Source organism: Lethenteron reissneri, chromosome 12 (assembly GCF_015708825.2).
Source record: "Lethenteron reissneri isolate LAM-NWPU_2019-01 chromosome 12, ASM1570882v1, whole genome shotgun sequence".
NCBI classification, from domain to species: domain Eukaryota; kingdom Metazoa; phylum Chordata; class Hyperoartia; order Petromyzontiformes; family Petromyzontidae; genus Lethenteron; species Lethenteron reissneri.
In genome coordinates this window covers 5,326,714-5,339,132 of record NC_083790.1, presented here as the reverse complement: position 1 = coordinate 5,339,132, position 12,419 = coordinate 5,326,714, and the positions used below count along the sequence as shown (strand labels likewise).

Sequence of the window (12,419 nt, the reverse complement as noted above, 5' to 3'; positions counted from 1 at the left end):
CAACATGCTCGACTACAATTCGTGCCAAATCTCACCTTCCTATCTATTCAACAGAATTTGCATCAGTCGGTCCCGATCGTCTGTACGTAAATAACAAATAGTGTATTGGTTGACACCTATTGAAATCAAAACACGCTGCATGAGTAACCCGAGACTCATTTGCCCCACGTGTTCGTATGAGCAACCGTGGCCTTTGTTCTGAACGACTGCTTTAGCAATACTTTGGATGTATTTCACCCCCCCCCCCCTCCCTATTCTACTTAATCCAGACAAAGACGTGAGTGCACAAAGTATGCGGTCGTGTAGGACATGCATAACCCCGTGCATGTACACGGCTTGCATTGATGGGAGTGGGTCACGGCATGTGATGGAGGTTGTCGGTGCGAGGTGCATGGGGCCGTGGTCTCTGTGTTGTCCGCTGTGTTGTTTCCGCCACCCGGGAGTGTAAAGTCAACAACCAGAAGCGTGTTGAGACAAGTGCTGGTCATGTGTTACAGAGCCAGGGGGCTTTACCCCTCTTCTCTGCGTGGAGATGGGGTCTCATATATATGCAACGTGCGTGCTATCCACAGCTCATTTTTTTTTGTATATCTTGGGCTACGGTCATACATTTGCTGATTCATTTGAAGACCAAAAGCTCGCGTCTGTGTATTGTACACCCGTCTGACTTAAAACAAGGCAGTGTTGGTTGAACTTTGCAAACCTACGTGGCATCTCAAGTCGCATCGCAAGAGGTGGCTCAGTGTTACATTGTCAGCCCTTTGTTAGTCGAATTCTGGATGAAGGTCTCCCAGCCCACGTTGATCATCATGGTGGTTGTTTGGCCATAATTCATTGCCATCCAAGTGCTCGCGTTATATAGGCAGGTCTTTGACGTTTAAAACATTTTCGCAATTAAGTGGCCGTTATTGTGAATTGAAGAGCGTACAGTGAAGAGCGTCGTTCTATTACTGAAGAACACTGAGCAGCATCAGGTAAGTGCTCTTGTGAGCTTTCAAAATGCTTACATAAACACGTCCTGCTTTTATAACAAGCCGCGTCTACTCTGCGTGTCTATCAGCTGCGCAGTGCTCGGGTTAACTTGGGTACCTCTCATTCATTAACAGTCGTGTGGGTCGGCAACATGCGGCTCTTTAAGGACTGCTTCGTGCCGATTAATATTATTAAGGACCAACCGTCTCGTATTCACATGCGTTTCGGATTTTGACATGCTGAGTTTTTTTTTTAGCGAATTCCCCCAAAAAATTGTTATTATTTTGGTAGCCGAACCTTGATTCAAACTCGGCTTTAGCTCCTAAAACTTGAGTGCGCGGATGGCCACGCTGTACATGGAATGGGTTTTAATTTTGTTTCACAGCTGTTAATTCACGGCTGGATGAAGACCTCCCCCACGCAGTGTCGATCGTGGGAGTAGCTTGACCATACTTCACCACGCTGGTCAGTGAGGTTGCGTCAAGAGGGTGCCGGGGGGGGTGGGGAGCAGGACCGGTTGAGATATTGGTAGTGCCAGTGGTGTCTACCGTGACCGGGTCCACCACAACACCGCTTCAGCCGACACAGGCGGTGTTCGGCATAAGCCGACCAAGCAGTCGCGATTTGTGAAAACTCGGGGTACATCACATTTAATCTTAAATCATAATCAACATAAGGCAAATGACATCTCTCTCGTCTCACTTCTCTGCATCTCTCTTCTTTACACCTTTTATTTTGTCTACATCTCTCATGTCGCTACATCCATACCCCTTTACATATCATCCGTCATCTCACGTGGATTCTATAGATTAAAGGCTGGGGGCTCCTGATCTATTTTTTTCTCTTCGGGCACCACCACCACTGCATGTCAACGTCGCATGCATATTAATATAGTTGGCATATCAATATAGCAGGACACATAAATATAGCAGGCACTTAAATATAACACGCACGTAAATATAGCAGGAATATTAATTCAGCAGGCATATCAATATAGCAGGCATACCAATTTAGCAGGCATATCAACATAGACATCAATTTAACAAGCATATCAATATCGCAGGCATACCAATTTAGCAGGCATATCAACATAGCAAACATACATTTTGTAGGCATATCAATATCGCAGGCACATGCACCCGTAGACAAACACACATACCCCAGCAGTATGGGAGCCACGAGTGAATCGACCGCACACCATCCTCGTCCTGGAGTCCACTTCGTACTCGGAGCGGCTGCTGGAGGGACTGAGGTCATGCAGAGGGCAGGGATGGATGTGCGATGCCCTGCTCATGGCCAGAGGCGTCTCCTTCCCGGCGCACAGACTCGTGCTGGCTGCAGCGAGCTCCTACTGCAGGTCCTTCTTCTCTCGGCCACCACCAGCCCTCAATGATGTCTCGTCTTCTATTAGGAAGTCTTCATCATCATCATCATATTCGTCATCTATCAATTCATCTATTCATAGTTCATCGTCACAAACATCAGCACCATCACAAGCATCAACTACACTACCATCATCACCACCACCAACATCAACACTTCTGCAACCACCATCACCACCACCGATGAACAACGAGCAGATCACCATCATGGAAATCCACGGTGTGACTCCGGTGGGTCTGGAGCGAGTCCTGGACTTCATATACTCTGGCCGCATGCGTCTGAGCATGGACGAGATGGAGGACATCCTCACCGCCTCCAACTCGCTGCTGATGCGCGACGCCGTCAAGCTGTGCCTCCAGTACCTGGGCGCGAACCTGCGCCGGGACAACTGCGCGGCCGTGCTGGCCCTGGCGCACAAGTTCGGCTCCTCGGAGCTGAGGCGCCGGGCGGTGCGGCTGGTGGCGCGGAACCTTCGGGGCGCGATGGAGTGCGGCCGGAGTCGCGCTCACCTGCTCCGGGTGGACGTGCGCACCATGCAGGAGCTGCTCGCGCACGGCGGGGCCTGTGGCACCTCCGAGACGGAGCTCCTCCACGTGGCCACCGCGTGGCTCCGCGCGGAGCCTGACATGTCCTCAACATCATCTTCTTCATCGTCCTCCTCATCTTTTTCTTCATCGTCCTCCTCAACATCATCGTCCTCCTCCTCAACATCGTCCTCCTCAACATCGTCGTCATCGTCCCCATCCAGGATGGAGATCCACGCTGCCGACCTCCTGGACTGTGTGCGCTTCGCCCTGGTGGCTCCAAGTGAATTGAAGGAACTCCTCTCGCGAGTGCCGGCGATGAGCCGCGACGCGCGCTGCCGTGACCACCTGCAGGAGGCCCTGCGCTACCACGGGCGCCCCTACGCGCAACCGCTGCTGCAGACCCCCTCGACCAGTCCCCGGGGGGCACGCCTCAACGTTCTGGCGCTTGGAGGTCGCTCCGGAGACAATGGGGTGCGCGGCGAGGTTTGGGCTTCGCAGGTGCAGGAGGAGGATGAGATCGTGGATGATGATGATGGTGGTGGTGGTGATGATGGAGGTGGTGATGATGATGATGGAGGTGGTGGAGGAGCTGGTGGCTTGCGGGGTGGACACCGCAGGGCCGCGTGGCGCAAGCTGTGCGACACGCCGGTGCCGGTCTACAACCACTGCGCAGTGCCACTGGGGGGGTTCGTGTTCGTCCTGGGAGGGCAACATCGATTCGAGCCGCGAGGAACGTCCGCCACAAATCAGGTGATGGTCATTTGTATGTACCCGTGTGTATGTATCATACCTGTCAACCCCTTATCGGTGCCCTACCTTATTACAGACCAATTCAGACCTGAGTGGTCACCCCGTGCCCTGCTAAACCTCAACATTCATCCTACAAATTCCCATCACAAGGGAGAAACACAAAGGCAAAAACATGTTTTTGCTTGTATTGAAACGGCTGTACACCACATGGACCTGAAAACTCAATTTCCCTGTACAAGAATACTTAGTAAACAGTATTTGGGTTGACAGCTGTGATGTATACACAGGGGAGCGGTGGTGTAGTGGTTAGCGCGCTGCACTACGAACCCGGCGACCTGGGTTCGATTCCCGCTCATGGCCAACACCACAGTGACGATTTTCTGAACCGGTCCTGGGCCTCCTCCTGGGGTCGACTCAGCCTCAAATGAGTACCTGGTGCGGTGTGTAGTAAACACTGCCACAAGGGAGACAAAGGCGGCCGGGCGTGGTGCTGGCCACCCACCCCCTCGTGTGCCGTGCTCGCTAGCAACACTTGCCCCAACGGTCTGTTACAGGCTACACGGGGGTTTATAGTAATAGGTTTTTACCCTTTCAACTGGTACAAAAACTGACACCTTTATACAATTGATCATGTTTGCAATAACCACAACACAAGCAGTCAAAATGCAAACAAAAAGAAACAACTCTGATAATGATATGGGGACCAATCAACTTCAAGGACAGTGCATATCATCATTATCAGAGTTGTTTCCTTTTGTTTGCATTTTGGCTGCTTGTGTTGTGGTTATTGCAAACATGATCCTTTGTATAAAGGTGTCAGTTGTTGTACCAGTTGAAAGGGTAAAAACCTATTACTATATTTTGCCACTGGTAAAGGAGGTCTCATAGTACACGGGGGGTTCTTTGTCTTTGTATGTACATTATATTAGACGGCGTCTAAAGTCGTGTTGCCAGACTCGTGTCTGGGAGTTCTTTTATTTCGTCTGTACGGTGAACTTCTTTCGCACCGTACGTAGCCCAACCGCTTATCGGAGATGATGATGGTCATTCCGTTGATACGAGCTGTTATGATTTTTTTGTAACCTTGTGCAATTGAATCAGTGTAGTATATATTCGTATAGATATACCGTGTATAAATACTACTCGTGTATAAATACAGTCACGTTATAAAAGTGATCAACCACTTTCATATGTGACGTTTACTAAAAAGAGCCGAGCGATATCATGCAAGCGTGACTAATCTTCTTGGTTCTTTCGGTAAAGTCACGTCGAAGGGAAATAATAAAATAATAAAAATAAAACATAATACAATAATATAATTCTCACGACGTTTCGGCCACAACGCAAGCAGCCGTCCTCAGGTGAAGACCAGGTCTGTCGGCTGCTTGTGTTGTGGCCGAAACGTCGTGAGAATTATTTTATTATGCTTTATTTATATTACTTTATTATTTCCCTTCTACGTGACTTTACCGAAAGAACCAAGAAGATGAATCCCTGCAGTCACGAAAGCTTTAAATCGAAATTTAAGCGTGACTAAGTTAAGACTTTGTACATCAGAATCGGAACATGTATTTATACTGGAGGAATCCGTTGAGCCATAAAGCTCTTTTTCACAAATGTCCAGTCGACGCGTGCATGCACAGCCCTTCTTATGTCACTCCACTGCTGGATGAGCGCATCTCCACGTCCGTGCGTGTGCCAGAGATTTAATTTGACCATACTTCACCGCGCTGGGCATTACGGGTCGGTGAAAGCACGGAAGCATTCGACTGGATGCCGGAGGACGGTATTGCACTGCCCTCTGCTGCTGCCTCGCTACCACAGCTGTACTGAAAGGATCACTGTATGACATGTATCTTAACAGTCAAGTATTTTCGTACACGTCCCAGATTGTATATATATTCTACAGCATCTTGAGATGCGGTTACATATATCGATAAATACAAATTGCTTGCATTGTAGTTTTGTTGACACTAGAGTATTTGGCTGCTAAAGTTTTCCACGCGATAAGACATTTTGTTGAGCTATTATTTGTGGCCAGGTAGCTTCTGAAAATGAGCTACATAGCTTAGTGTGCCCTACCTGATGAAAGTAAAGTAAACACTTCGCATTAATGTGAGAGCCTATTGAGACTTAAAGTTATTTCACATTTCCTCTGCAGCAGTGGTTTGGTGTCAACATCCTTTCATCATATTCTTAGGTTTTTTCAGTAAAGTCACGTAGGTAAAACATTAAAATTAATAAAAGTAAAATAAAATAAAAATCACGACGTTTCGGAGGCAACACAAGGGAAGCTTGTGTTGCCTCCGAAACGTCGTGATTTTTATTTTACTTTTATTAATTTTAATGTTTTACCTACGTGACTTTACCGAAAAAACCTAAGAATATGAATCCTTGCAGTCACGAAAGCTTCAAATCTAGAATCCTTTCATCATCCCTCCAGGGTCAATCACTTGTGAGAAGTCATTTGTAGCTGTCACATGGATATACTCATCCAATCAAACACATTGGAGATCCATACCACAGGACACAAGTGGAACAACCCATGGCAGCTGTAGTCGTGCTGTGATCTGCTAACAGCGATATCGATGGAACCCTTTATGCCGGAATTAAGATTTACCCTTTCCGGCAATAAGATATTACAAACACCAAATGGAAGCTAAACTTTCAACTAAACTATTTTTATTTTAACAGGTAAGGCCCACTGAGCTGTATCGCTCTTTTTCCGAAACGAGCTGGCCACAAATGATAGCTCAACTAAGTGGCTTATCACGTAGGACATTTATATAATATATACTCGAAACGCGCTGTTCTAATATTGGAGGGAAAAACCAGAGCACATGGAGAAAGATCCACACGACCACGGGGGGAGAACACGCAAACTCCAAATATACAGGCATTTTCAGACTCGAGATCGAAACCACGACCTCCTGTATACCAGGCGAGGTAGTCAACAGCTCGCCACCGCGGCTCCCCAATCGACCCCTACTGCAAGTCAACGAGTCTGTCTTATTCCCGGAGAGGGCAAAGCAAAAACCTAACGATTTTTTTTGTATTTTTCCCCATCATCATCATCATCATCCGCCGTCACCCGACGCGCGTCTCTACCCCAGGTGTTCCGCCTGGACCCGCGCTCGTGTTCCTGGCTCGAGGTGGCACCAATGCGGGAGTGCCGCACACGCTTCGTGGCATGCGCCCTCAACGGCGCCATCCTCGCCGTGGCCGGCGGAAACCTCCTGGGCGAAGCGAGCAGCTCGGCCGAGCGCTACAACCCGGCCGCCAACACCTGGGAAGCCCTGAGGGCCCTGTCCCGGCCCCTGGCGGACCACGCCGGCGCTCTGCACAGGGGGACGCTGTTCGTGTCCGGTGAGGCAGCAGCTCGAGTCGTCCCCCCATGCAGCGGTTTTCAAAGTGATCTCGAGAAATTGGGCGCGTGAGAGTAGAGAAATATCTATTGATGTGCAGGTTGGCCGATTGATTTTAACCCTGACCGAATGCCTCTCAGCTTGTGGGTCCCGAATGAATATTTCTAAGAACGAACGCAGAGTTGAAAACATTACGTAAAGCCATGCATATGCATGGTTTTACCTAAGAACTAGGTTGTATGTACTGTTTATATGAGAGAACCAGGTTACTCGTAAAATAATACTAATAATACTAATATCTACAAAATTATACGAATATCTATAATATGCCAATGATGACCAATAGGTAAAAAAAAACTACTATTAGCACGACTGTCTATGTACGGTGCTAAGAAAGTTCAACGTACAGCAATCCCTCGTATATATATACGTATGTATGTATGTTGAACTTATTTCGCATCATATGTACCCAACCGGAGGTGCGAGAAACATACATACAATGTGCACCGCCTCCCATTTAGACACCGATGTGGTATTCTCTGTGCGTGCATCTTCCCGTGCGTTGCGTGGGCAGGCGGCTACTCTGGCGGTCGGGTCCTGGGGGATGTGACCAGCTACATCCCTCGCCTGGGCCAGTGGCTGGGCCACCGGCCGCTCTGCCGTCCGCGTTGTGAGCACGCCATGGCCTCCACCGGTGAGCGTGTCTACTGCCTGGGCGGAAGGGCCCTCGACCAGGTACGCCCCTTTCTTCACCGTCACGTCCGAGCCTGTGCCGTCGCGGGGCCCTTCATAGCATGGGTGGCTTTCCACTGGCTATTTGCCATGCTGATGTTGAAGCAGATCATGAAGCTCTGGCCTCTAAACTTTTCTGAATCTGGTTTGGGGACAAGAATGGCCAGTGGTCGGGTTAATCATATTCACAGCATGAGTAGTTTTCCACTGCCTGTTTGCCATGCTAAGGTAGAACCAGCCTTGAAACTCTGGCCTCCAAAGTTATCTGAATCTGGTTTGGGGGCAAGAATGGCCAGTGGTCGGGTTAATCATATTCACAGCATGAGTAGTTTTACACTGCCTGTTTGCCATACTAAGGTAGAACCAGACCTTGAAACTCTGACCTCCAAAGTTATCTGAATCTGGTTTGGGGACAAGTAGGGCCAGGGGCGGGGTTAATCATCTTCGTCATTGTGTGTGACATCAGCGGCATGGCTCGGGTTCCGCAAGTGGAAAATTAACTTGGCCAGCCACCTGAGCTGGCTCGACATGGCCCCCGTGTGGCTCCGTTGTACATTAGCAAAGTGGTCAAATAGGTGCGGCGAGAAAGGGACAGGTGTGAGAGGAAATCCATATGTATGTTCAACTCCTTCGCAGTGTATGTAGCCATCCGTGCTAATCGGAGGTGCCGGGGGGACGGACAACAAACTAAAGCCAAAAATCAGTTCTAAAGAAATTAGTTTTCAACCTCGATGATTTAAAAGTGCATAGCTCCAGTGGCTTCCTAATATCGGAAGGAAGAGCGTTCCAGACGGCCGCAGAAGCGCGCCTCCTCAAAGAGCGCGCGATGCGGTGACCGCCTTTGTTCGATGGCCTGCCACAAGCCGCCGCTGCGAGGATGCAGGCGATCGACACCGGACAGCGGGCTATTGACCGCCGCCCCCGTGCGCTGTGGGCCGCAGGCGGGCGCGTGGGTCAGTGTGCTGGAGGTGGAGTGCTACTCCGCGGGCAGCGACCAGTGGAGCGTGCTGCAAGGTCCGCGCCTCGAGCGCTGCCAGTTCGGCGCGGCCGTCACGCGGCCCGGCCGCGTCCTCGTGCTGGGGGGCGGCTCCCTGGCGGAGCTGCGCAAGGAGGCCTCCGTGGTGGCGCTCGACGGACTGAGGACAGGCGGAGGAGAAGAGGAGGAGGAAAGGGCCGCCGCCGTGGTGCAAGCGGAGGAGCCGCTGCCTCTGCCTCTGGTGGACCATGCGTGCTGTTTGGTGGAGTTGGCGCCCGCCCATCGTGACCGGTTCGCCGGTGGACCGATGAAAGATCCCAACGCCGCTCTTTTAAACGGGGGTGAATAATAACAAGCGCGTTCAAAGTTGCATTTCTCAAAGTGGTAGTTAAGTTTATGTCGGGAGGGTTACCGGCACCTGGTAGCCACTGTGGTGGATGTGAGTGCAGATCGCTGGCTAATTGTCAGCCTTTTCCACAATGGCCCTGCTCACAATGCACCGCAGTCGCATTTCTCCAGCGGTCTACAAAATGATCTCCGTTTTTTCCATGCATTTGAAGTTATTACCAAGACTTCACTTCTCACTGAGCACTTTCCAGATCACTGCTAAACTGGAGTAGGTGGCATGTGAGTAATAGGCACAGTCATAGTGACCGGATATACTGGACGTGGTGTGTGTTCCAGATCACTGACACAGACACACCTGGCTGAAATGAAACCCTTTGTTGCTACACATTTAATGTACCCGCTAAGTGGAGTAAACCTGCATCATGGCGAGGCGCGAGATGTCTGGGTGCGGTGACACACGCCGTTGATCCAGTGCTTTGGAGGCAAGGGTCGGTGGATCACGTAGAGATTTGTAAAGTGATGAATCCCACTGGAGCTTTGAAGTGAGCAGACGACGCCGTCACAGCAAGCAAGTTTGTGAACCCGTCTGTCGGAGATCGTTGAGTATATGGGTCCCGTTGTTCGTGTGGGTTTTCTCTAGTACTGTGGTATCCTCCCACATGCAACAAAAGATTATTTAAAGAGGAATGCCCCAATAGAGACGGGTCACGACACTCGGTGAGGATTTGCTGGATAAAACAATCGAAAAAAATCGATAGAAGTTTGATAAATACTGTTATGAAGATATTGCACCCTGTTATAATATCAACATTAATTGTGACACTTTTTTTTAATTCGCACTTTATTTATTTGTTTTGTCTGCATACTTTTGTTTTTAACCTCAGCGTGGTAACACGAGTACTGTGTGAGTGTGTCAGTAATAATTACCGCATTAACACGAGGTCAGCGGCATGGATACCGTGCAGGACAAATTTGGAATGTACGCGCGGAACTCGAATGCACAGCACACTCGAATACACAACATGAAACACAAAGACAAAGATCCCCCGTGTAGCCTTCACAAACTGTTGGGGCAAGTGCTGTTAGCGAGGATCTATGAAGGCCGACACGGCACACGAGGGGGTGGGTGGCCACCAGCACGCCCGGCCGCTTTCGTCTCCCCAGTGGCGAGGTTTACACACCGCACCACCAGGTACTCATTTGAGGCTGAGTCGACCTAGGGGAGGCCCAAGACAGGTTCAGATAATCGTCACTAGTGTTGGCCACGAGCGGGAATCGAACTCGGGTCACCGAGCTAGTGGTGCTACACTAAACAAAAGCCGTACTAACACAAATACAACACTATGGGGCCGTCCATAAATGACGTCACGCGATTTTGGACGATTTTTGACCCCCCCCCTCCTTCGTCACACGGCGTCACAAAAAGTCAGACCCCCCTCAAATATGACGTCATAAAGCTCTGCCCCCCCCCCCCCCCAAATAAAACATGCTTTAAATCGCTTCAAAATATTGTCATTGTAGTGCGTATTTAATGTGGCGCTGCACTCTGAGGTTGTAGGATAAAACATTTATTAAAAAGTCTATTTAATTAAGTAGAACGTGTTGTCTATATTTATTGAAAGTTGCGAATTTTGATGTGACGTCACATTTCTCAACCCCCCCCCCCCTCGTCACACAAATGCCTTAACACAACACACACAAACGTCGTTGTTAGGTTAGAAATACTCAAGTCTGTAGCCTTCCACTTGCCTTGGTGAAAAGTGGGATAAGTTTTGCACGATTCTCACCAGCTGGCTCAGAAGCGTAATCAACTAAACTAAAACAAAATGTCTAAAAGAAAACACAACCGACTGTGGGCATGCGATCTCTCTTTGTTGTATTCTTAGGTTTTTTCGGTAAAGTCACGTAGGTAAAAAATTTAAATTAATAAAAGTAAAATAAAAGAAAAATCACGACGTTTCAGGAGGCAACACAAGCTTCCGTCTTCAGGTGGAACCGTCACAGCACGATTGCTGTATTTTTATTTTACTTTTATTAATTTTAATTTTTTACCTACGTGACTTTACCGAAAAAACCTAAGAATATGCATCCTTGGAGTCACGAAAGCTTCAAATCTAGAATCTCTTTGTTGTGTTTTAGGGCTGGCGGTGTGTGTGTGTATGTTGAACTTTTTTCGCACCGTACGTAGCCAACCGTGCTAATCGGAGGTGTGTGGTGGGTGGCAGGCGTGGGAACATTTGGTTCTTGATTGGGGTGGGGGGGAGGCACCATTCCTAAGAAGGTTGGAGGACCACTGCAATAGGCAATGACTCCCTCCCTTTGATGCTGCTAATCCTGCATACTGCATAATGCACAGGCATAATATGACTTTGAAATCCCCCCCCCACCTCCTACGCATTCAACAAGTAGTGACTAATCCCATATCTGCATTTCCCATAAATATGCTAAATTCCTCTTGATATGCAAATTTGTCAAGGCGCCCCTTCCCCTCTCCAACCCAGCTTAAATATACGCTGCCAAGCCTGGTGGTGCCCATTCAGACGCTGTCTTTCCGACAGACCTGTTCTTCACCTGAGGACGGCTGCTTGCGTTGTGGCCGAAACGTCGTTAGAATTATTTTATTATGTTTTATTTATTGTATTTATTATTTCCCTTCTACGTGACTTTACCGAAAGAACCAATAAGATTAATCCCTGCAGTCACGAAAGCTTTACATCGAAATCATTCGTTGCAATTGAGTCCCGTTATATCTTTGGTGCACGTATCATCCAATACCGTGCGTGAGACCCAATGAACATAACTGGGCAATGAAACCCGTACAAATTGCACGATGAAGCAAAGATGACAAATGAAAAACGGTGAACATTATATATAAAATGATCTATTCTTGAATCTAACCGTGACCCCCCCCCATCTCCCCCCCCCCCCCCCCCGTGTGAGTGAGTTGAATCGCTGTGAGTGTGATGGGTGGTGGTTATTTATTACATCTTGCCGAGCATGTCAAGAACATCGTTTTTTTTATTTCAACTTTTTCATTCACAAAAAAGCACACGCATCCCTCGGACGATAGCAAACGATGAGAGCGTCTCCCGATCAGGCGATCTCATCAAAGCAATGGGGTTTAGCGATTCACACACACACACGCTACATAGAGATATAGATATGAAATGCACTTAGGGCAATGATATGAAATGGCTGTTCTTAAACAGTGCATTGAACGAATAAATAATCTGTAAATGAACAGTTAATTCAACTCAGTAAAATTACATTCAAGTTTACTCGGAAGACCGTTCAAACGGTGATCTGAATATTGTAACATATTGCTGTACTATATTCATACACGGCCAGGGCAATGGCAATTGTTTG

The 12,419-nt window shown here is 48.5% G+C and overlaps 1 protein-coding gene across 5 annotated transcripts; it reads left to right on the top strand.

The window, feature by feature from the left end:
• Positions 1-489: 489 nt before the first annotated feature.
• LOC133341799 (kelch-like protein 14) lies at positions 490-10,671 on the top strand. Of its 5 annotated transcripts, none has more exons than XM_061550538.1 (5): positions 490-974; positions 1,358-3,632; positions 6,746-6,998; positions 7,572-7,732; positions 8,671-10,671. In XM_061550538.1, the coding sequence occupies exons 2-5, from the start codon at positions 2,247-2,249 to the stop codon at positions 9,052-9,054; spliced, it is 2,184 nt and encodes a 727-aa protein (XP_061406522.1). In that variant the 5' UTR covers positions 490-974; positions 1,358-2,246; the 3' UTR covers positions 9,055-10,671. The 5 variants fall into 5 exon arrangements, with proteins under 5 accessions (XP_061406522.1, XP_061406523.1, XP_061406520.1 ...); XM_061550539.1 differs by lacking the exon at positions 8,671-10,671 and adding an exon at positions 8,087-8,627 and having other exon boundaries at positions 7,572-7,957; XM_061550536.1 differs by lacking the exon at positions 8,671-10,671 and having other exon boundaries at positions 1,788-3,632; positions 7,572-8,627.
• The last annotated feature ends 1,748 nt before the right edge of the window (positions 10,672-12,419 follow it).